General features: G+C 31.6%; 1 protein-coding gene across 1 annotated transcript in view; it reads right to left on the bottom strand.

Moving 5' to 3' along the window:
- rk (G-protein coupled receptor rickets) overlaps window positions 1-27001 on the bottom strand; it is a 354008-nt gene that overhangs the window by 140278 nt on the left and 186729 nt on the right. The window contains exon 2 of the mRNA XM_075378867.1: window positions 9771-9842. Coding sequence (XP_075234982.1) covers window positions 9771-9842 — 72 coding nt within the window. The remainder of the gene's footprint in view (window positions 1-9770; window positions 9843-27001) is intronic.

Raw genomic sequence — 27001 nt, forward strand, 5'->3', positions numbered from 1 at the left:
AGAACTTTTAACACTTTTGTTACCGTGATAACAAAAAAGTACCGGAAAATATTTCCTTATTTATTTGTTTTAATAAAAAAATATAGTATTCACTTACTAACGATTGTGAACATAATTATCCAAGCGCTTTCGGATTACTCTTCCGTCATCAGGGATTATTGATTAATTATGAATTTTGTAGTCGTGCATAAAAATGTTTTATAAGTAAGAATTCAAACGAAGATAAAAATTCAAATTATTACGTTCATAACAGTTGATTGTCAAATGCTAAAATAAGTCATGCGTTAAAAGAAAACGTTTTGTCGGTAAGATGTTCACAACTGTTATAAAGTATAAATTAAATCAGTCAGCTAATTTACATTATACATTATTTATGCATTTTATTATTGGTTGTAAACGCTGTTTCTAATTGAAATATTTTATTAAATTTATTATAATTTATATTATATTCTAATTTAACGTATTCTTTTATAGCATTACTATTTGATAATTTTATTTTATCCGTTATATGTGTTTTATTTTGTTATATAATTTAATTATTAAATTTACATCATATCCACTATTTAATGCGATGTTATTTATTTCATTCTTTAGTTTTTTATTGTTGTGTTTTAAGTATATTATTGCTCTGTAAATCAACGAATTAAAAGTTGCTATTTTCTGATTTCACGGATGAAAAGAGTTGAAATGTATTGTCTTGTTTGGTTGGCTTTCTATATATATATCTATATCAATTTTATTATTATTAAAAGTTTTGTTAAATTCTGTATCGAAATAAAACTGATACAAACAAAAAAAAATTTATAATGTTTCTCTAAGCGTGATACTATTTTTTGAAATGATTTTTAGCGTAAATTACAGATCTGTAAATACAATTTTTCTATCAAAATCATTGTTGTCTTCTTCAGTACTGCTTGATTCTTCATCGGTGTTTTCGAAACATATATTCACAAGTGACTCAGGAATTGGAATGATTTCACTGTGAGGTAAAGGCCTGATTGCAGATTGTAATGAAGGATATTTTACAGTATGTTTAGATATTTTAGAAATTCCAGACACACTTGTTAAACAAAAGAAATGATCGGTTACATGTTCCTTTGGTACACGCCAAACCATGCGTACATGTCATAATATGTGACTACGATATGATTTAATTCTTTATCTAGTATCATTTATTTATAGCTTACAAATTATGTCAAAAAATTTAAACAATAAAAAATGAGCTAACAAAATACAATATAGGAGTTTAAAATATTAACTGTAAGTTGAAAAATGAAAAATTCTTCAATTAAAATTTAACGTTTTTTTCAAAAATGGTGAGTGATACAAAGATTCTGAGTTCATATTCGTTTTCAGCATCAAAAGGGAGATTTATTGCATGTTAGGAAACAAAAATTATGTTTATCAGTGTAATCAATGTTCCCTGTCTAAAGCAAATTTAATTTCATTGTTTAAAGAATTCATTCCTTCAATTATTTTTACTTATTTGTTACCGCAACGACACTTTTTTGATGCAACTTCTTTATCAAAAAAAAAAAAAAACAAACAACGTATTAAACAAAAAATATGTCTGTTTCTGTTGTGTGCGTGCGAAGCGAGAATAGGATGCTTAAGATTATGTTGACTTCGTGTATTGACGAATCGTACGTACATCAACATAATCTAACCAAACATAAGCTAAGCTCTTTTCGCTCGCTAACCTCGTTTAATTATCATTAAATAACCTATATTTAACGTTAATTAGACGACGTTAGCGAGCGAAACGAGTTTAGGTTATGTTTAGTTAGGTTATGTTGACATATATATTTTGATATACATTCGGAGAAAACAGCACCTGGGTTAAAAATAAGAAGACCCGTATAGGCAAGGGGCCAGAGATAGTCACCCCTATTAGAGAGGACTATGGAAAGACCCGAACCAGCAAGGGCCAGTACTGGGCACCTCCTGTTTCAGTGGCAATGAACAGATCCAGACCGGCAGGGGGCCAGTAATGGTACCCCCTGTTTGAATGGGCAACAGAACAACAAAAGATCCAACCGGCGGCCCGACGTACCGGACGTACAGCCGGTAGGCGGGAAGGGCCGTTTGAGTTTAAAGCCCCTGCATTGAACCATGCTTTATTTCTGATCCGATGCGGGGGTGTAGGGAAAAAATGTTGATATACATACGATTCGTCAATACACGGAGTCAACATAATATAAAATGATAAGTAATTTTTATTTATCATAAAAAAGTGTACTTTTTCCACCTTAAGTAGAAGTTAAGTTGGAAACACACACGCTACAGATCATTCATCTCATCCTCTGAAGTAATGCTTAACTGTGGACTCGGAGGTTAAACAAACAAAAAAAAAAAAAAAAAAAAAAAAGGTAGAAGTTATTATTCCATTTTCTCGTGAAATTTGAAGAATTTGCATAAAAAAATGTGTACATTCTCAATACAGTGTTTGAAAGTTATTTTTTGAAAACGGCACCAAATTTTAAATGAATTATGAGTGATAGAAATATGGATTACGGTTTTTTAAATTAAACGCTTCAGGCTAATTCCAAATTTTGCGCCGATTTCAAAATGTATGTTTCAAGATATCGTATTGAGGATATATAGGAAAATTATTTTTTCCTTTTCGGTGCTTTTTTATTTGTTTTTTGGAGTCTGTTAAATCTTTTTTTAAAAATCATTTAATTTTTATTTTTAGTTTTGTAACTTTGACAAATATCGAAATATGGGAAAACCTACAAAATAAACCGCTCGTAGAGAAAATAACAGTCTCTTGAATAACAGTCCTTTTTCTCTTGAAAAAGGGTCTTTCAAAACGACTACAAGATTCCAGGGAAAGGATTTGTAAGATTTAAATTCAAGAGTCTGATACCGTAAATGCGCAGAATCTGTCTAAAATGCTGTAATACGTAAAATGTAAGTCGTCAAAAGAGGCTAAGTTAGAAAGGATAGTTGACATGTTTTGACCCACAAGCGCTTTTCAAATTAGATTCAAGAATAAATATCACACTGTTTTTCATAAACGTATTTCTAATGAGATGAAGAAGTATTACGTATATGGACTGTTGTAAGAGAGCGTCGACGAGAAAAAATGCGAACGAAAGAGGTCATGGAAGACTTACTCGTTAACTCAGAATCAAAAATCAAGGGTCGAGTAATCTAAGGCACGTATCTGATTTAGAACCTTTCGAAAAGCAGTAAGAATATTCTACTGCCCAAATTGAAATTTTTTACCCGGTAATTTTTGTAATGTTTCAGTAGCAGTGGGTAACGGCGTGTAATCATTTCGTATTGTTTAAAAAACGTTCATTCAAATTGGTGCTCTTGGTAAAACGTTATGCCGCGACAAATATAAAAAAAATATATTCAGTTCGAAATGGAAACCTCTTGCATTTTTTAGGTTAAAAAATAGAAGACTTATTACATTACTGCCAGAGTCGTATAGAGAACTTGTGAATAACACTAAACGAATTTACACGACCTAATATAATATATTTTATTACTTTTCCGTCTAGAAGTGAAAGCATTGTAATCGGTCCAATTTGGGCACATCCGGTTTTCACGGGATCTTCACGTTTTTACTCCTAAAGGAAACAAAAAACCTGATAAAAATTTTCCGAATATTAATATTCGTATGTATTTGTGTGTCTCTGGTATATAACCTTTTATCACCCTATATCGCCTGAACTACTGGATTGATTTTGACCAAACCAGGTCAGATTATTTCCATGTATGGGGCATTGATGCCATTAAATTTTCAACTTAAAAGGTCAAAGGTTTACGGTGCAGAGCATGGACACCCTCAGTATCTCGACATTTCGCCTAATTAAGGTCTGTTTTTTCTAAGGAGCATTTGTTAACGAATAAAAAATAACATATTTCCAAAATCGCAACCACACAAGTGAACGGTAGAATTGAATAAATAAATAATATTTAAAGTGCAAAAATGTAACTCGATCTGGCCGGGTGTCTAACCCAAACACTTGGTCGACTCGGAACTTGGTGCGGCTACACCGGTCTGCCTACCGTACAGGTGAAATTTGTTCTATGTAAGTTGTGAAATTTCATTAGTTTACTTAGTGCCGATCGTCGCCGTTAATATTGCCACACCCGCGCGAATTAAATACGGTACGTGTGCGCTTTAGTTAGAATCATTGAATTAAATAAACGAAAAGATATTACATTTAAATAAAATGATAAATATTTTAAATTAAGTTGCGTGTATAAAAACCGTTCATAAAAAACCCATAGTTGTAGCCGAAAATTTTATATATATATTTCTTTCTAAAAAAATTTAAACTATACTAAATTTATTGTAATAAATTTAGTATAATTGGAATCGTACGTGCTATACAAATTCGATTACAATATTCCGAAATAGAAATAAGAGTCTGCAAGTACACTCTACTTGAAATACATTACGTAGCTGCAATTGTGTTTATTATATTGACTTGTATTTTACCTTGATTAATTTCGTATTTTACTATTTGGAGTAGGATGTATGTTCAGTTGAAACTAAGCGTATTTCAAAAGAGAACTACTGTTCCTTGTGCGCCCTTCTCATTCAATCTATTTCAACAGCGGAAAATATTTAAAAACAAAATCCATAATTAAAAACAAATAAATTCAAAATAAAATGATAATTTAATAGCTTCAAATTAAATATGATATGAAATTGTTTATTTAAATCTTTTTAGCTGTATTAAATCTTGTTAATTTAAATTTTTAATTTTGTAATTGACATCGTATTTAAATTTATAACTAAGATTTTTTTTAACGTTTTTAATAGATTTGAAAAAAGTAGATTTCCCCAATTCGATCCCCATTTAATTTTTTTTATACATGTTTAACCCTTATTTTTTTATCAATATGCTGATTTCGATCATTTTTTCTTCCCTTGATGATCTTGTAGAACAGGACATTTAAATAAGGAATTAAATTTCCTAAGTAATAGATCTGAATACGATTTTTTCATTATGCTTCGCAAGGGTTTATTATAGAACAATATCATCCTGACATTCCAATTATTTTCACAAAAACAATTGTAAGTATTAGGATATACAGATTGCATCACAACTGTCTCTCGGAACTTTCATAACCTATTCACTTGTAAAAGTAATGTAAAAATATCACATAAACATACGTTCTAAAACGCTTCGTTTGCGAGTTACGGAAAGTGAAAGATTCCGCTCTGATTTTAGCTACCCCGGTGACAAAAAGTCGTAATGAAATTTTTAGGACGTTAATTAAGAAACTCAATTAGAGATTTCTTATTGGTTTTACCTGAAAAATTGAATAAAATAGATCTGAGAACCGTAACTACAGTAGTTTTTGAGAAATCTAGGGTGAAAACCAATAAATTCTGTAAAAAAAATCCCTGTTCTTATGTTTGAAATACAATAAGTTTGTTTAACGGGCAATGAATACATAAAACCGTTAAATAAAACTTAAAAGGAATTTAATTCTGAACAAAATGATGTAAAAGTTGAATAAAATAAACTTATCAAAAAGCAGGTAGGTCAGTTTTGTCTGATCAGCATAGTTAAACTAAAGTATAGTAATATATTTTTATAGACATACTAGCCGGTCAGGCTCGCTTCGCTAGCCGGACTGTATAGCCAGAGGGTTCTGCCCCCTGGACCCTCGACGTGTTCGAATCCTCATGTTTTTGTGCCAATATTAGGAATTTTACACAAATATTTTAAGAAAAGAAATATTAATGTGTACAGAATACTTTTCTGAACATTTTGATGTTTTTGTGTATAAAATAGGCTCGAGGAGTGAGTAGATATAGATTTTAATAGAAATATAGTGTTTAACGTTAACTATGTTGAAAGTCTTGTGTGTGTTAGTGTGAGCTTGCCAGTCTAGCTGCTGCTATTGATGCAGAACGAACCTCGTGATGTGCCGGATGGCTGTGCACAAACGACTCTCTCCCGCTAAATGTAAAAAAAGGATTTTTTTTTTATTGCTAAATATTAACTAATAATCCCTTTCTTTTATTAATAAAATTAAATCAATAAAAGTAATAAATAAAAATTCAAACATTAAATTTAAATAAATATACGCTTAGAAATTAAATAAAATAATCTGTAAATTAATTGACAACGGACTGCTTCTAGCGGAAGAGAGTCGTGGAGGGAGCGGAGTCATCCGCCCGGCGCACCACCATTGGTCCGCTCTGCACCAATAGCAGCTAAAGTAAAAATGTTAACACATATACACCAAACAAAAAAACCCTTGCACCATCATGATCCATCATTTTTTATACCTAGCGATATATTTATATATATAAAATTATTAAATTAAAAAAAAAAAAATGTAGGAGGTACTTTTTTAGAATGATCTTAAGTGAAAATCTGCAGTAATGTGGATGACAATTTATTAATTACACTAATTAATTTTACGACGTTTTGAATTTTTAATTAAATTTTTATCAAAAATCTCAATATTTAGTGAACATAAATATTAACCATACTGCATGTAGCGTATATATTCGACTATCCCCCGCCTACGAATAAGCCACGCACCTCGATTTTCCGGACCGAAAATCTAAAAAAAAATCGAGTATATACCGGTATTTTAAAGTACAATAGATATGATAAAAAAATACGTAAATACGAAAATATTCAAAAGTAAAGAATTTAATTCGTTCATTAAAATTACAATATTAATATTACATTAATAATTAATTACCGTAAGTACTAGTTTAATTTAGAATCAGTAGACCAGTAAAACGAAAAAAATGTATGACGTTGAAAAGGATCATTTCAATACACTTTTTAATCACTGTCAATGTCTGTAGAAGTGTTACCGGTAGTCTCCACGTCACCCTGCCAAAGGTGATCGTCTACATTACCATCAAGTTCATTAGATATTCCGCATTTTTTAAAACTTTTTCTTACTAATTCCATGGAAATTCCAAGCATCTTTTATCCAAACACAAATCTGGGAGTTTGATTCTTCCTGTAGGCGTGAGAAAGAAATTTTCATCAGCCATCCATTTACTGTAAAGTTGTTTTAATACAGATTTGAACGGTTTATTAATGCGTGACATCTAATGGTTGCAATAGATATTCCAATCCGCCTGGATTTATTACTCGGTCTATCATACCCTTTTTTAAACGTCTTTCACTTCGTTGTATGTTCCCGATAAGTATCCATTATTAGCATACCGGAATTTTTTTATTAAGTAAATCTCCTGATCGCTTTCTCCATACACACCTGATTTAATTTAAAATTAAGGTTTAATCCATCCTACCTGATTTCTGTGCTCTGATAATAACTCCATTTACCTGTACGGTGGAAGAACAGAGATAGAAGAACAATTGCTAACATGTACAGGAACCAAACAGCAACAGTAACAATTGAAGAACATAAGAAAGAAGCCGTAATAAGAAAGGGAGTCCGACAAGGATGTTCCCAATCTCCGTTACGTTTTAATCTTTACATGGAACTAGCAGTTAAGGATGTTAAAGAACAATTTAGATTCCGAGTAACAGTACAAGGTGAAAATATAAAGATGCTACGATTTGCTGATGATATAGTAATTCTAGCCGAGAGTAAAAAGGATTTAGAAAAAACAATGAACGGCATAGATGAAGTCCTACGCAAGAACTATCGCATGAAAATAAACAAGAACAAAAAAAAAGTAATGAAATGTAGTAGAAATAACAAAGATGGACCACTGAAGTGAAAATAGGAGGAGAAAAGATTATGGAGGTAGAAGAATTTTGTTATTTGGGAAGTAGAATTACTAAAGATGGACGAAGCAGGAGCGATATAAAATGCCGAATAGCACAAGCTAAACGAGCCTTCAGTAAGAAATATAATTTGTTTACATCAAAAATTAATTTAAGTGTCAGGAAAAGATTTTTGAGAGTGTATGTTTGGAGTGTCGCTTTATATGGAAGTGAAACTTAGACGATCGGAGTATCTGAGAAGAAAAGATTAGAAGCTTTTGAAATGTGGTGCTATAGGAGAATGCTAAAAATCAGACGGGTGGATAAAGTGACAAATGAAGAGGTATTGCGGCAAATAGATGAAGAAAGAAGCATTTGGAAAAATATAGTTAAAAGAAGAGACAGACTTATAGGCCACATACTAAGGCATCCTGGAATAGTCGCTTTAATATTGGAAGGACAGATAGAAGGAAAAAATTGTGTAGGGAGGCCACGTTTGGAATATGTAAAACAAATTGTTAGGGATGTAGGATGTAGAGGATATATACTGAAATGAAACGACTAGCACTAGATAGGGAATCTTGGAGAGATGCATCAAACCAGTCAAATGACTGAAGACAAAAAAAAAAAACTGTACGGTAGGAAGAGTTTTTCTTTTAAAAACAATGTACGGAGGTGGTAATTTTGATCCATCAGAGTAATGCAAGGCATAACACTACAGCTTTTTTTTTCATTACCACCAGTGCGAATCGTAACACTTTTTTCACCTTTTTTGTTTACGGTTTTGTAAAATGCCATTTCAAAATATACGGTGGTTTGATCACCGTTTCCTATTTTAGAAGGCAAATATCATTTATCTTTTCTAAGATTTATTATGTATTTGTGAAAATGTAATATATTTTGTTCATATACGTCTAGAAGTCGTTGAGAAATGGTCGTTATTCGTCTTATTAACAAATCATTTCGCGCAAAAAATCGTGTTATACATCCACGGCTTGCTTTATTTAAAATAGCAGTAATTAAAATAAATCACCTTTTGAGTTATATGAAGGATAGAATTTATGAAGCGATCGCCAGGATATAGATGAACTTAGGGCGAACATTTAACAAAAAATCGAATGAATTCACAATATTTGCATCAGGTGACCGATTACGATCACACCAACATAAAAGCGCATCGCTGCGCAGAAGAACGCTTCGAACGACTTTTATAAAAATGCGATAAATATGTAAACCTCTGCTGATGCAAGTAGAGAATTTAATTTAATTTACGTTTTCATTTTTTAATTCCGTTCATAAAATATTACATGAAACTGTTTTTTTTGGTCTGTAGCTGTTCAGTTTTAAGTTGCTCATCCGATATTACTGTTTCATGCAGCACTTAGTAAATGTTTTATTTTTTTAAATTCATTTTTATTGACTTCAATTTGAAACCGTAATTTTTTTACCCTGCGCTACCACTGCGATTACCCCGGTTGCCACACCACCCTCCGTTCCTAGCCTTGATGTAAAATCGTCCTATAAACCCTTTAAACTTGATAATAACATGGTCATCGGTTGGCCTCTGTCAAGATTCCGCCGATGCAAATGCCTCGGCAGACGTTTCCATCAGTATATTTAAACAACTTACTATCGTCTTCTTCTGGCTTTTTCCGACCACGACCACGACCACTTACCGTAAGTTATAACCCTTAACTAACAAATTAACCGATTCGCGGAAAGGCGGTCCTCGCGCCTTCCTCTAACACCGATGGTTTCACAAGAAAACTTTTCCTATATCTAACATCAATTAGACTACGCTCTCGGTTCATATTATATTTTCTTTAAACATAAAAAAAATATAATATCGTTCGCGCTGTTAAAATAAATTGTAACAAATTGTTTAAATAAATATAACAGATTTATGGAAATCAATGTAACCGTTTTGTTATATTATAACCTCGTACATGACCAAACAACTACGTCACCAAACGTATTTTCTTTTCCACAAGAAGTCTGATAAAAATTTAATTTCTTCGATATAATAACAATATGTTACTCCTACAATAAATATATACTCGTAATATAATGAAAAAAATAATTAAAACTCACAGCTCTTCAAGATCCGGTAAATTAGAAAATGCAGTCTCCCCAAGCTCCGTTATATTGTTACCAGTCAAATCTCTGCAACAACAAAATTAAATATTAAGTTAATATCCATAGTTTAATTATTAACTAAATAAAAGGTTGGTGTTCTAATTATTAATAGATAAGAAAATTAAACGTACCTTCTAGATTATTCCAAGTTCAAATCTACAGAAATTTAAAAAAAGATACACACACACACACAGAGAGAGAGAGAGAGAGAGAGAGAGAGAGAGAGAGAGAGAGAGAGAGAGGAGAGAAAGACAGACAGACAGAGAGAGAGACAGAGAGAAAGTAGAGAAACACACACAGTGTTAATAACGAAAGAAAATCCTTAAATAAATCCCCAACCATTAAAAATAGAAAAGCAAAGTTTAGCAAATAGCTCTACCCTAACATCCCCGAGACTCCAAGTGGGAAGGCATGTAAAAAATGTCAAATGGAAAGAGTAGTTGTAACGTATCATTTTAAAAGGCATTAAAAAAATAAAAATTTGACATAAAAAACATCGGGCTACGATAAATCTAACCAAGATAGGAGCCATTTAATAATTATCATAGCTAATTTCAAAAGTGACGTAGAGTACACCCTCAAATAATGGTTTCATACCTCAAAATAGATCATTTTGAGGTAGGAACACTTGTTAAATATGATTTTTCTTAATATTAACAGTAGAAAAGTTATTTAACGAATCATATGCTTCATTAAAACTTTATATATATTCGAGGGTAATTATCCGCAATTTAGATATGTTTCTGTTTATGTTGGTAGTACTGTTGTGGTGGGTAGATGACGCATGCGTGGTTTAATTGTTATGTCTGTGCAGGTTTGATGCTGCTAGGTTAGTTCCATTATCGCTGCCCTGCCGTTAACCATGGTTTTCTGTTTGCACCAAAGATGAGAAACGTTCAGTGATCCGTTTTTTCTGGTCGGAAGGTGTATCAGGGGCCGAAATTCATTGAAGACTTTCGGTACGGTACGGGAACAGTGTTTTGTCGCAACGGAGTGTCTACAAATTGATTGAAAAATTCAAAAATGGTCGCCCATGTGTTACGCACTTCGAAGGAGCCGGACGACCGTTTACCGCCACAAATGAGGAAAACATTGAGCGTGGACGTGACAAGGTTTTCTTAGACAAACGAGTAACTATCGATGAAGTTGCACATCGTCTGCAAATTAGTCACGGTTCTGCCTACGAAATCATCCACAACAGACTTGGGTTTCATAAAGTCTGTGCAAGATGGGTCTTAAAACAACTCACACAGTCGCATAAACAAACGCCCTTGGACATCTACCAAAAACTTTTGGATCGCTACGGTAACGAACGGGACATATTCTTACACAGAATCATCACTGGTGACGAAAAATGGATACATCATTACGAGCCGGAGACTAAACGGCAGAGTATTGAATGGAAACATCCAAATTCGCCCTGCAAAAAAAGTTCAAGACCCAACCGTCCGCAAGAAAACTGATGCTTACGGTTTTATAGGACTCACAAGGCCCAGTATTGGAACATTTTGCGGAAAGGGGCACAATAATAAACAGTGCACGTTACATTGAGATGCTTACTGCCAAGCTGAAACCTGCAATTCGAAGAAAACGCCGAGGACTGCTGCCGAAAGGTATTGCGTTGTTGCACGGCAATGCCCGTCCACACTGATGAAACGCTCAGAAACTCAACTTTGAAGTAACTGCTCATCCTCAGTATAGTCTTGATCTTGCCCCTTCTGTCTACCACTTGTTTGGTCCACTCAAAGAGGCATTAAGGGATCGTCGATTTACCTCGGACGAAACAGTGAAAGGATTCCTGGTTCGCAGCTCAACCGAAAACCTTCTTTTATGAGGGCATCAGGAAGCTTGTGCGACGATGAACCAAGTGCGTTGAAATGCAAGGGGATTATGGTGAAAAATTATGTATATGTAAGTTTCCTATTTGTATTGCAATAAAATTTATAACTACATTGCGGATAATAATGAGTTACCCTCGTACATATATAGAAATTTTTATAATACAGGCATATAAAACAATTTTCAATCCTAAAATTACCATCACATTATAATATTTTTGTGTGAAAATAAATAATTTCTATCTTTAGAAATATAATCGGATAATTGAAAATTTTAATCGTTATTTTTATTATTAAAAAAATTAAATTATACGATTAACTGATGATGACACTATAACACCGAAAACGTATTCTTTTTATATCTGAGTTAATTAAGTAAAATGTAAATGGTTAATCAAAAGTCATTTAACAAAATAAAAAAAAAATAAAAAAATAAAAATAAAAACAGGAAAACTATATATTATTTATCACAATACATAATAATAACTTTAAATAGCTTAGAAAAATAAGCTAATAAATAATAATTAGCTTATATGCGGCTAAGTTATATGTATTTATATGGTTATATAATGTTATACGGTTATATGGTGGTTAAAAATTGATCTCTATAAAAAACAACATTGGCAAGTGGGTAGAATAACATTTTAAATAAAATAACCCACAACAAGACTAATGTAATGCGTTGTAAAGAGGCAGAAAATTCGCAGAAGAGATACCAAGCTATTCAGACAGCGATTTTGAGAGTATCGATAAAGGAATCATCAGCGATTTAAGTGACAAAGAGATTGCAGGAGAAAATGATTAGCAAACAACTGAAGAAGAAGAATAAGACGAAGATTTGCATTTGGGGCCGTCACACGTAAAAGCTCATGAAAGTTTGATAAACGCGATGAATTCCTCGAAGCGACAAAAGAAAGCAATTCTACACAGATTCTATGAGTAAATTATTATACGATTTTGTACCTCATAAATTAAAATCAATATTAATAAAGTACTCATTAGAATTTTTTAAAAGAAATAGAATTTTTAAAGGAATCCTTTTAATACCGACTGTCAATAAGTTTTATTCTATCAAACGTTCTGTAATTTTTTTCGATATTTTTGTAATTACTTTACCGTCTAGATAGAGCTATTGCAAGTTCTAGAAAGGAAAGTACTGTAATCGATCCGATTTAGCCATATGCCGTTTTCATTGGATCTTGATGTTTTAACACCTAAGAAACCCAAAAAACCACAAGGAAATTATTCATATTTTAGTGAACGTATCTGTGTTCGGTGTAGGCCTCTAAATCACCTTATATCTCCAGAAATACTGGACAGATTTTGACCAAACTCAGCCAGATTACTTCTATATATGGGGCATTGATGTCATTAAATTTCAAACTTAAAAGGTCAAGGACGTGAAACTATAGAACAAAGTTACCCTCAGAATATCAGAGATATTGCCTTCATAAGGTCATATTTTTATTAGGTACATTTTTTAACGTATATATAATAAAAATATTTGCAAAAAAATAAACTTTTGTAAAATCCTACCCCTAGTACAAAAAATGCTCTCAATTACTTCTATGTTGTGACGTCACAAGTGAGCGGTAGAATTAAATAAATGATGAATATTTAAAGTGTAAAAAAATAACTCGGTCTGGCCAGGTCTCGAACTCGATCATCCGGTCATGTCGGTATCTGATGCGTTAAGCCTGGCAGCTATATCGGTCTGTCGACCATGCGAGCGAAATTTGTTCTACGTAAGTTGTGAAATTATATCAGTTTTGTTAGTGCCGACCCGTTGCCGCTAGTAGCGCCACCCGCGCGAATTAAATACGGTATGCGCGCGCGCTTTAGTTATAATCATTGAATTAATTAAATTATAAAAATTAATATTTAAATAAAATGATAAACATTTTAAATTAAGTTGTGTGTGTTAACTGTACATCAGAAACAGCCGACAGTTGTAGGAGTTTCCCGAAATGCGACTTTAGCCGCATGACGGGAAAGTCCTACAACTGGGTTGTCAGCTTTTTTTTAAAAAATGACAACTTGCAGTAACTGATCTTAATTTTTCTTCAATACGATTTTTGAGAGTTTTTCTTATTAAGTTTTTTGGATAAAATTTTTAATTGAACATTTTTTTAATAAAATAATTTGTATTCTCCGAACAGTTTTTCTTTACTGCTGAGGTATGCATATATAGATTATCAACTGCAATCACCACTACCGGTTTGCCACGGTTTTATGGTAGTAAATTAGGTAGATTTCATAAGAAAGCTACCTATTGTAGTGGGTACCATGATTCGACTTCTAGAAAATTTCGACATATCTTCGCATTTAACATCCCCCAGACCTTAAAACCACCGTCAATTTAAAAGTTTATATATACATTTATATATATTTCACTTTCTTGTGGACACGATAACTGCCGTAATTTTGCGCCAATCATTTTCAAATTGATACGTAAAATATAACGACCCAAAATATCGGTCTAGTTTGTTAATGGGCAAAATAGGACCATAGGGGTGGAAATGTGAGAACTTTTTCGAAAAAAAACAAAATATCGCTATAACTTTCATATTAAGTAAAATATCGAATTCGTTTTAAGTTCATACTATTCTTTGGAAAAGGGCCTAAATCTTATTTGGTAAAAGTTTTTGATATCACCAACCATTGGCCCAGGGGGTGGAAAAAATGGGGTTTCGAAGACAAAAAACATCATACCTTCCTTAATAGGTACAGTATCGAATCAGTTTAAAGGGGTCGTTAGTCCTCTAAACATTACCTAAAACTCTTGTCTGTAACGATTTTTGATATGATCGACCCTTACGGTAAGGGATGACTAAAATTTTGGTGGAACTGTAAGAAGATGGGGCTTGTCGTATGATAAACATGTGAAACTTTTTTCACGTGCAACCATTGTCGTATTGAGTAAATTTTAAATTTTTCTTAACTTTAAGGTGGAAATCTTTTTTATTCCCTACTTATCACCGGTGAAATCTAACTCCGGCTTCCGGCGTACCAAAAGTGATTTTTGTTTTAATTTAATAAAGGTAATTTTTGTAAATTTTGACTCTTTTATTAACAAATTTCTACAAATATAAATATTGTAAGGTATTATTGCTATATTTGTTTTTTATTACATTTTATGTATGATGAGTATCTTTTTAATTTTACTAAAAAGTATAAAGTTTTACCTATTTATTACGTGTGATACACGTTAAACATTAGAATGATATATCCAGTACTTATAATTTTCTAATTATTCGGATTTTTTATTATACGGTTTGGTCTTGCAGAAATGTATCCGGATAATCGGCGTCCCACTTTATGTGGGTTTTTTGTTTCAAAAATTAGTTCATATTAATGGTGAATTTATATTTTAGATTAAAATACGTAACCCTCCGGGTTGGTCTAGTGGTAAACGCGTCTTCCCAAATCAGCTGATTTGGAAGTAGAGATTTCCGACGTTCAAGTCCTAATAAAGTCAGTTATTCTTACATGGATTTGAATACTAGATCGTAATACCGGTGTTCTTTGGTGGTAAGGTTTCAATTAACTACACATCTCAGGAATAGTGGAACTGAGATTGTACAAGACTACACTCATACATATCATCCTCATTCATCCTCTGAGGTAATACCTAATCGGTAATTCCCGGAGGCTAAACAGGAAAAAAGAAGATTAATATACGTAGAACATTTTTGAGTTAATCAGATGTTTCCATTATATTATTAATATATCACTTTGGTTTTTATTTTTTGAATTTTTTTCGACAGTATCATCGTTAACCATGATTTCTTTAGACTCGATTAACCGATTTTTATAAAATTTTGTACGATGATTTTTCAATATGCGTCATTTATATATTTAATTTTTCTTACAATCGGTTCTAAGGGAACGGGGTATCTGATAATTTGACTTCTAGAAGAGATTTGGATTTACTATTAGCGGTAATTAAAAAAGTTACTATTAGTAATCAATAGAAAAGATTAAATTATTTTTATTATTACTATAATATCAATAAAGATTCAACTGATCGATATGGAAAATAAATCTATCGACGTTATTTGAAACGACTAGAGGTATGTGTTATATATCTAAAAAAGTAGATTGATTTATTTTACTTACAATCCATACGTATGAGTTTATGCACGCGCACGCGTGTAAAAATAATAAATAAAGGGAGGTAGGAATATGAATTTAAACATAATTAGTTAAATTGATTAAACATATGTAAACATTAATTGTAACAACACAATTGTAAATATTCGAATGACTATAGAATTTATTATAATTGTTCATCGGTAATTAATAGGTTGTTATAAAACAAGATCGTCTAATTATACGTACTATAAAACAACGGAAAAAAAAAACGTGTTTGCATATTATACAAACGTTACATAAACAGTAAATACTGAATTTACAGTAGAAAATATTTGTTTTATGCTAATTTGTTGTACACATAAAATTAACCATAAATTGTTAAATAAACATCCCACATCGGTTAGCGGTTCATTGATATATTACAGAATATAACCTATGCCACACATATATACAAATATATTTATATGTGTATTTTTTATCGGAAAGAATAATTTTACAGTCATTAAATTGCACTAATTTTAATTTAAATCCCGTTAAAAGTAGTAGTTTAAATAGGCGAGTGGATTTTAATTTTTAAAAGTTCTAGTTCAATTAGAAGAGCAATTATTTAAGATAGGTAACAAGCCGCTTCGTATCCGGCTATAACGTAACCGAATGTTAATGCATAATAATAATCAATGATGCAAATCAAAAATGTAAAACATGCATCACCTGTGGGGATCTGGACGAGTAATTTAGAATTCAGATTTCACGAACGATATTTTACCGGGTGATTATTATGTTAAAATAAAATATTAAAAACTTATTATTTATTTCAGCGCTAAGTGTCGTACATAAAATTTAACGATCTGATTCCATAAACGATATCATACCGGGCATTTCTCCAGAGATTGTTAAAATGTTGCTAGTTTTTCAATGTACTCATTGCATTACCTTGCATCATTTTAAACAGAGCGATTACAATTGAAAATTACATTTCTCATTATAAAAATGTTCAAAGAGATAATTTTAGAACGTAAATTATTATCTCCTCTTCTTTTTATATCAAATAAAAATTTAATATCATCATATTTAGAAAACTAATAAATTAGTTTTTATCTCAAATCGGGTTCTTGCTGGAAAAAATATTTACGTTTATAATAAAACTAGCCGGCCCGTCTAGCCAGAACCTGGGCCCTCGGAATCATCCCAGACAAATCTCAAAGTCAACTCAGGGCTCCTCGGATTCGGGCCAATGGGACTACTCCATGGCCGCTTCTCTCGCCGTTTCCAATTTTCCAGAGGGACGGGGCCCTGGATACCCGCATAGCTTGCTTCGGTCGCCATTCCCAACTAACTAGAGGGCTCCACTCCCTGGATCCCCGTACCGCACGTTATCCTCACGGTTGTAGGAACAGTACTGATAAATAATATCCGTGGCGGAAATCGAAGGAATTGATGTTATTTATTTTATATGAAAACGCTACCGTCCGACCATCTGATCAGATGTTATATCTTATCTCGTTTGAAATTCACGAGAAGAAGGGGTCAGTCGACGAAGGGTAGACGTATGATAGACCGATCCAGAGCATCCAGAGACGGCTCGACCGCAAACAACGGGAATTGGGGTACGAGTTGACCCAATTATTTACCGTCCACGGTTGTTTTTAAAGTATACCTCTGCGCGCGGACGTTTAGAATGTGATTACTACGTAAAGCAGTGTTTCTCAACCTGGGAATCACGGTGATATGAAAGAAGGTCGCGAAATTAGCATATAACTTTACACGTAAAATAATGAAATCATTTTATTAGAAAAAATCATTTATTATAAACATTTTTCTTACATAAGTACACGTGAAAAAAAAAACAAATTAATGAGATGGTTGTATTTGTTTATTATTAATTTAGTTTACATTAATACTCGGAAAATTTTTATCCGGTTTTTTGGGTTCTATAGGTGTCAAAACGTTCCGTATCTTGACGTTTTGACACTTAAATAACCCTAAAACCGGATTGGAAATTTTCCGGATGTTAATGTTCGTATGTACATGTGTGTGTTCGGTGATGGCCTCTAAATCACTTTATACTTTCAAAAATATTGGATCAATTTTGATCAAACTAGATCAGATTACTTTTTTTTATAGTGATCATAGATGCCATTAAATTTTCAATTTAAAAAGTCAAGGAGGTGAAGTTGTAGAGCAAGCTCAACCTCAGTATTTTTGCATAATCAAGGTTACATTTTTCTTAAGCAGTTTGTTAAGAATTAAAAATAACAATATTTACAAAAACAGTTTTTGAAAAATTGCACCCCCCCCAAAAAAAAATGCCTTAAACTACTGCTATGTTGTGACATCACAGGTGAGCGGTAGAATTAAATGAGTGAAAAATATTTAATGTAAAAAAGTAACTCGGTCTGACTTGATATTGTACTCGATCGCTCGGTTGAGCGTTGAGCCTCGCGGCTACACCGGTGTACAGACCGTGCGAGCGAAATTTATTCTACGTAAGTTGTAAAATTATTAGTTTAGTAAGTGACGACCGTTACCACTTATACCGCCACAACCTTGCGAATGGGTAATACGGTATGCCCGCACGGTCTAGTTAGAATCATTAAATTAAATAAACGAAAGAATATTATATTTAAATAAAACGGTTAATATTTTTAATTAAGTAATATGTGTAAGCCGTGCATCAGAAACAACCCATATTTGCAGGATTTTCCTGGAACGCGGCTTTAGCTGCGTGACGAGAAAGTCTAACAGATGTGCTTTTTCTCCTTACTTGAGGCCCACCCATTGTTTCTCTGAAAATTTAGATTCATTTACTACTTTTCTTAAAGTCTGTCGAAAGTTATTTCTTTAGAAACATATAATTGCTCTTACATTTTTATTTATTTCTATGAAACATCTTATTTTGGTTTTCCTTTTTTCGAATTGTTTTGTTAATTTAGATTCAACCATTTTATACGTGACGATGATAAAATTTGAGTTTTTTTCGTTTTCTCATTGTACTTCTACTTTTTTCAAAATTTTGTTATGTTTCTTCTGATTTATTATTTTTTTTGTCTTCAGTCATTTGACTGGTTTGATGCAGCTCTCCAAGATTCCCTATCTACTGCTAGTCGTTTCATTTCAGTATAGCCTCTACATCCTACATCCCTAACAATTTGTTTCACATACTCCAAACGTGGCCTGCCTATACAATTTTTTCCTTCTACCTGTCCTTCCAATATTAAAGCGACTATTCCAGGATGTTTAGTATGTGGCCTATAAGTCTGTCTCTTCTTTTAACTATATTTTTCCAAATGCTTCATTCTTCATCTATTTGCCGCAATACCTCTTCATTTGTCACTTTATCCACCCGTCTGATTTTTAACATTCTCCTATAGCACCGCATTTCAAAAGCTTCTAATCTTTTCGTCTCAGAAACTCCGATTGTCCAAGTTTCACTTCCATTTAAAGCGACACTCCCAAATATACACTTTCAAAAATCTTTTCCTGACATTTAAATTAATTTTTGATGTAAACAACTTATATTTCTTACTGAAGGCTCGTTTAGCTTGTGCTATTCGGCATTTTATATCGCTCCTGCTTCGTCCATCTTTAGTAATTCTACTTCCCAAATAACAAAATTCTTCTACCTCCATAATCTTTTCTCCTCCTATTTTCACATTCAGTGGTCCATCTTTGTTATTTCTACTACATTTCATTACTTTTGTTTTGTTCTTGTTTATTTTCATGCGAAGTTCTTGCGTAGGACTTCATCTATGCCGTTCATTGTTTTTTCTAAATCCTTTTTACTCTCGGCTAGAATTACTATATCATCAGCAAATCGTAGCATCTTTATATTTTCACCTTGTACTGTTACTCCGAATCTAAATTGTTCTTTAACATCATTAACTGCTAGTTCCATGTAAAGATTAAAAAGTAACGGAGATAGGGAACATCCTTGTCGGACTCCCTTTCTTATTACGGCTTCTTTCTTATGTTCTTCAATTGTTACTGTTGCTGTTTGGTTCCTGTACATGTTAGCAATTGTTCTTCTATCTCTGTATTCGAACCCTAATTTTTTTTAAATGCTGAACATTTTATTCCAGTCTACGTTATCGAATGCCTTTTCTAGGTCTATAAACGCCAAGTATGTCGGTTTGTTTTTCTTTAATCTTCCTTCTACTATTAATCTGAGGCCTAAAATTGCTTCCCTTGTCCCTATACTTTTCCTGAAACCAAATCGGTCTTTTCCTAACACTTCTTCCACTCTCCTCTCAATTCTTCTGTATAGAATTCTAGTTAAGATTTTTGATGCGTGACTAGTTAAACTAATTGTTCTATTTTCTTCACATTTATCTGCCCCTGCTTTCTTTGGTATCATGACTAACACTTTTTTTGAAGTCTGACGGAAATTCCCCTTTTTCATAAATGATACACACCAGTTTGTATAATTTATCAATCGTTTCCTCACCTGCACTGCGCAGTAATTCTACAGGTATTCCGTCTATTCCAGGAGCCTTTCTGCCATTTAAATCTTTTAATGCTCTCTTAAATTCAGATCTCAGTATTGTTTCTCCCATTTCATCCTCCTCAACTTCCTCTATAACACCATTTTCTAATTCATTTCCTCCGTATAACTCTTCAATATATTCCACCCATCTATCGACTTTACCTTTCGTATTATATATTGGTGTACCATCTTTGTTTAACACATTATTAGATTTTAAATTATGCACCCCATAATTTTTCTTAACTTTCCTGTATGCTCCGTCTATTTTACCAATGTTCATTTCTCTTTCCACTTCTGAACACTTTTCTTTAATCCACTCTTCTTTCGCCAGTTTGCACTTCCTGTTTATAGCATTTCTTAATTGCCGATCGTTCCTTTTACTTTCTTCATCACTATCATTCTTATATTTTCTACGTTCATCCATCAGCTGCAATATATCGTCTGAAACCCAAGGTTTTCTACCAGTTCTCTTTATTCCGCCTAAGTTTGCTTCTGCTGATTTTTAAGAATTTCCTTTTTAACATTCTCCCATTCTTCTTCTACATTTTCTACCTTATCTTTTTTACTCAGACCTCTTGCGATGTCCTCCTCAAAATGAGGACAAAATGATTTATTCCTCAAAATGATTTATTTAATTTATAAATATTATCTTTGAGTTTTGGGCCGTGAAATTTTCTTAATTTTTTTTCTTCACAATTCAGTCTATTTTGTTTTTTTAATAAAGTAAATCTAATATCCTGTATTTAAGTTTTTCTTAAGTAATTTACATGAATTTTTTCAGAATTAAATTTTCTTCATATTTAATTGAAAAAATTAAATTTTATTAACCATTTAACAAAGTTGTCTTACGTTAAACCCAATAATGTGTTTATTTTAACCCCTAATTTTGTGTTTTGTCAGATATTTTTAAAACTAACGAAGCTACAGTTCTGGGACCCATTTTTTTTTTTAATTTTCAGATCAAAAACCATAAAAATAACTAAATTATTCCCTTAATTTACCTTCTCAGAATTAAAGGAAGTCTTCATTAGTTCGAGGGGAAACTGAAATCCGGGATAACTCTTTCGCTAGCCGTAACTCGCTAAGTTTTTTGGAGCCTATGTTTATATGAACTTTTTTTTCCTATTTTTAGCTATAGAATTAGCTACCGTGATATTTCCGTATAGTTTTGAATCACTCTGTATAAAGATTACTGTAAAACTAGGTTTTATGGTTGTTTTAATTTCGCTTTTTTTGGATAAGGATTTTTTATTGTAAATGTTTCTTGTAAGATGATAAACTACTTCAGTTTTTGTGTTCTGGCTTTTATTCCTTATTTTTCTTAAACAGTAAGGGATGATATTTTACCTTATTATTATATTTTTGAACTATTTTGATCGATTATTTCTCTGATATTTCTATTTTTAGGATTCTACTTTTATTAGAAAATCATGTTCATACGAAATTTTAGACCGATTTTGTTTGCACAATTTGTAATATTTGAATTTTATTTTCTTCTCTCTAATGTCTTTTACCAAAATTACCACATTAATAGAAATCCTAGACCGTTTAAATTTAAAGATTTAAACGATTTTATATTTTTGTTTTTCTTAAGTGTTTGGATTCTTCATAGAGCAATCGAACAATATTCATGAGAGACAATTCACCTTGTCTCACTGAAATTATCTAATGTTTTATCATTGATTTTAAATTCTTTAAATATTTTAACAACAAATTCTTTATGTATAAAATCATATCTTTTTTGAAGTCCACAAAAATAACTATTAATTATACCTTTCTAATTTTTTGGCATTGTAAAATGAATTTTAGATTGAAGATTAAAACATTATTATTATTATATAAATAAAAACCATTAAGAATTAAAAGAACAATACGTGTTTAGTTTAATAAGTAATCGTAACATTATATTTAAAAAATAAATAACACATTAAAGAATAAAATAAGGCAAAAAAAAAAAAAATGGGACGAAAGAACAAAATGAAAAAATAGAAGCACAGAAGATGATATTTACGTGACAAGAATAAAACAGATATGGAAATGAAATGCAAGGATATGCAGAGAATGAAAGACACTCGACTGGAAATTGTAAGAGAGAGAGAGAGAGAGCTAGAGATATTGAGTTTAAAAGAGAGGGTGCACAAGTAAAGAAAAAATGATAAAAAAGAGACAGATAAATAAAGGAATAAGAAGAAGAATAAAGTTGAAAAAGAAGTAATATTAAAAGAAATTTGGTTGATTCTGATAGCAATGGTGATGGTTTTAAATCTATCACAGGCAATAATTCATCACTGAAAATAAAAAAATATTACAAGGAAGCAAACTAAAGCATATATATATATATATACATACACAAGAAATAAAGAGAGAGAATGACAGAAAAAAAGGACGCTAGTGACCTATAATCTATAAAACGTTAAGTTTAAAATTAAAAGTTCAGTTTAGTATCTCATGGCTTAGAGCAAATTAATACAAATATGATATATGGCTTAAATTAAAGGTGTACACTTCACTTTTTTATTTATTGAAACACAAAACCCTTTATAAAAGTGGTATGAAAACTTTATAGTTTTCAGTAAAATCAAAAAATAAAAATTTTACAAAAAAAAAGTTAAATGGCTTACGACTAAGCAGCTATTAACCATAAAGTATTTGATATTACGTATTGTATTTGAATAACTCTTTCCGTAGATATCTACAAAACTACAAGAAAAACACTTCTATATAATGATAATTTTATTTAGTAAAGTGTTTTAATTACTGAAACTTCCTAAGTAGAGTAGGAGGAGTAGTTGTCTTAGTAACGCGGCTAGTAGGGACTGTTGTCATGGTAACTTGGAGTTAGTGTTGTTGCCAAAGGTTACGAAGTAAAAACGACTGAATAGATGGCTGTCATTACGTGTACAGTCGATTTTTTTTGTTTCTTTATAGTTCTAGATAGGAAGCCACATAACAATATCATAGCTTCTTTTAAAGTCGAGTTACACGTAAAACAATCAGATCACAAATTATATCTATTGATTATAGCAATCTGAGTGTTACGGTAGGGTTAAAAATTAAAATACCGTTCCATTTTTCTTTCATTTAAAGTCTACTCTTCAGCACTTCAAAAATGCATTCATTGTTGAAAATTAATTCCAAAACCGAAAAAAAATAATAATGCTACCGAATCAACCAAATAATGTATCGATCATTAGCGGAAAATCTCGATTGTTAGTATCAATTTCTAGAGTTAAATTTCTAATTTAACTTTCGTTATATCGATTTTCATCATTCAATAAAAAAATATTTTTACACTAGAGGTAATCAATTTTGAACACCTAATAATCCCATTCTGAGACGCCACCCGCCAAGGCAACCCACCCGAAGGGCCTAGATGCGGAGGCGTGCTGTAGACACGCCCTGCGCAGTTAGTATATAAATAAAACAAACATTTGTATGCTTGTCTTTAAGTGGATAAATGTATATATAAAAAAATACAAAAAAATTTCAAAAATATATTTGATTACATATAAAAAAAAATTTTTAATAAAGCTTTCATTTAACTACTATTAATATTAACATTAATAAAATAAGAAAACAAATTTGAAAAACCCTCCAAAAAGTAAAAAAATAAGAATTAAATCAAATTGAGAATTTCAAACAAAGAAATATAATATATTAACAAATATAAAAATGCACTGAAAAGTAAAAAAATATAAATATCTAATAAATAACCAATAAATACATGTAATAATTCTTAAATTTTAAAACTTAATGAAAATATTTAGTTAAACAAAAGCGTGGCTCAGTTTTTATAATTTATTTAAAACAACACAACATTTATTTCTACAACAATTAATCTTTATTTTCATTTTCAATAACGACGCAAGGAGCCGAAAAAGTCTGCAGGAACCTCTCCAGTTGAGACTGACTAGCTACAAGTAACAAATTTCGAGTGGGAAATGCACCCACTCGATTTCTTTGTACTATATTTTAAAATACAGCAAATGTCTATAAATAGTTATTCGAAAACATTGTTATAAAAACTGCACCACGCTTTTATTTAACTAAATATTTTCATTACTTTTAATTTTAAAATTTAATAATTATTACATTTATTTATTGGTTATTTATTAGATATTATATAATTTATTTTTTACTTTTCAGTGAATTTTTATATTTGTTAATATATTATATTTTTTTTGTTTAAAATTCTCAATTTTATTTAATTCTTATTTTTTACTTTTTAGAGGGGTTTTTTAATTTGTTTCCTTTCTTTATTAATGTTAATATTAATATTAGTTAAATAAAAGTTTTTTTAAAAAATAATTTTTTATATGTAATCAAATATATTTTTCTAATTTTTTTTAAGACTAAAAAAAAATAAAAATATTTATTTTTAACCATCGAAGTTACATACGTGTACCAAATTTCAATCATTTTCAAACGATATAGTTAATGAGAAATGAAAATTTTCAACTAAATGCATGAATTTAGCGAAGGGGTAGTGCGTGGCGGCGTGGGGGTGGATCATATTAAATTCCGATACCGTAGTGCTGTATTGTCATTGAAGTTACGTGTACCAAATTTCATTGATTTTCATACGATAGATCAAAAGATATAGCAGTTGCAAGATTTGATTATTCCTAAAGCGAGTTAAATAAAAACTTTTAATAATTCGCCTTAAATATTCTGCGATGTGACTAATTCTTTTGTAAAAATCACCATAAAACATTTTTTGATGCGTTTAGCCCTTAAATTACTCACTTTTCTGGTTTAATTAGGGTGTAGTAGAACGTAAACAGAGAATGAATATTCTATTAAAGTAATATTCTCGGATTAAAAAAAAAACACCAGAAATTGCAAATGAAACAAGGAGCTTAATGAATTCGATAATCATAGAAAATGATGTTTAAAATACATCTGCTACCGTAAAAAAATATAAATATCAACCATTTTTTTAAGAAAATTTTGCGCGCATCAGGTACACTCTAGATCTAACAGATCAAGGTGAAATATATATATATATATATATATATATAAAGTTTGCCTGTTTGTTATTGCATCACGCGAGAACTCCTTTTACTTCATTATAATATTTTTGCCACTACGGCAAAGAAATAAGCTATGAGTCTTTCGTTGCCAAAGGCGTGTGTACTTCAGTTACCATAGTTACTATTATTCTATCTTTTCCAATTTGGTTTCTCTTTCAGGTTTCTATGAAGCCTAAGTACTATAATTATTATTTATCAATATTATTCTCCCAATCATGAGGATAACGTATAGTGCAGGGGTCCAGGGAATGGAACCCTCTGAAGTAGCGAAAAGAGCTCTGCGGCCATGGGGTAAGCCCCTTGGCCCCGGGAGGCCCCGATATGCCCCTGAGTTGGCTCTGGGAATCGCCTGGGTTGATCTGAGCCCGAACGTTCAGGTTGTGGCTAGATGGATCGACTAGTACACAATACGTGAATATCTGCAATAGACGCTTGTAAGTAAAACATCTGCACCTATTACCATATAATTGCTGAGTCAACTGGTGGTTAAGAAGTCTTTAGTTTAAATTTTTTTCAACATCTATAACTTGGTAAAAATCTATTTAAAACTAATATTTTAGGAATTTTTTTAACGGTTAGACAAAAAACGTAAAAAAGATCAATTTATTTAGATTTTTTTTTACCCATCTAAATAAATAAAAAAATTGAAATAAATATTAATAAGAATAGTACTTCAGAGATGTAAAAGAAAAGAATTTATAGACGAAAGAATAATGAAACGATCAAATTTCTTTGCCTTACTTATAAAAAGCTTAAAACGGATAACCACAATATACAAAACGTCATTTAAATTGGCGGATAACGTTGCTGTATTGCATTATCATGAAAGAAAAATCGTACAAAATATTAGATTATACCATTAGATTCAACAATCTTTCTGCGTAAACTGTATAAAACAACGTTTGCATGTATTTTTCATTTTTTCTTTTTATTAGTGTGAAAAACCTCTTCGAGAGAATGTAACACATAAAGAGCTGATGGTGCAAGATCGAGAGTCTAAGGTGAATGTGAAAATACCTTCCGACTTATAGCTACCTTTTCGACTTATAGCTTCCCATCTCTTAAGGGTATGGGGACGAGCGTTCATACAAAAGAGCCTTTCAGAGATAGAACCGAGACATTTCCTTCTTATCAAAGATTTCACTTTATTTTCTAATACATCCCAAAAGTACTTGATGTGGATAGTACATTATTCTTCTAAATGATCGCGATGAATTGGACCTTTTATAGTCTTAAAACACCTTTATTAACCCTTACTTTATCGGTTGACTCATAGGTTTTGAATTTTTTACTTCTTCGTCTAAATAGCGCTATACCTATAATAGCGCTACCTATGGGTCTAGAATGAAAAGTATTTTAATCGGTCCAATTTGGACATATGCGGTTTTTACCGGATCTTCACATTTTGACATTAAGAAACCCAAAAAACCGGCTGGAAATTTTCCGGATGTTAATGTTCGTATGCACGTGCGTGTGTTCCGAGACGGCATCTAAATCACCATATATACGCAGGACTATTGGAACGATTTTGACCAAACTCGGTCAGATTATTTCTATATATGGGGCATTGATGCCATTGAATTTTCTACTTAAAAAGGTCAAGGTGGTGAAGGTGTAGAGCAATATCACCCTTAGTATCGAGATTTCGTAGACGAAATCTAGTTTAAGTCGTATTTTTCTTAGTTACATCTGTTAACAATCAAAAAATAATAACACTTGCAAAATTGCTGCCCAAAA

This window comes from Lycorma delicatula, chromosome 11 (assembly GCF_047948215.1).
Source record: "Lycorma delicatula isolate Av1 chromosome 11, ASM4794821v1, whole genome shotgun sequence".
Classification (NCBI taxonomy): domain Eukaryota; kingdom Metazoa; phylum Arthropoda; class Insecta; order Hemiptera; family Fulgoridae; genus Lycorma; species Lycorma delicatula.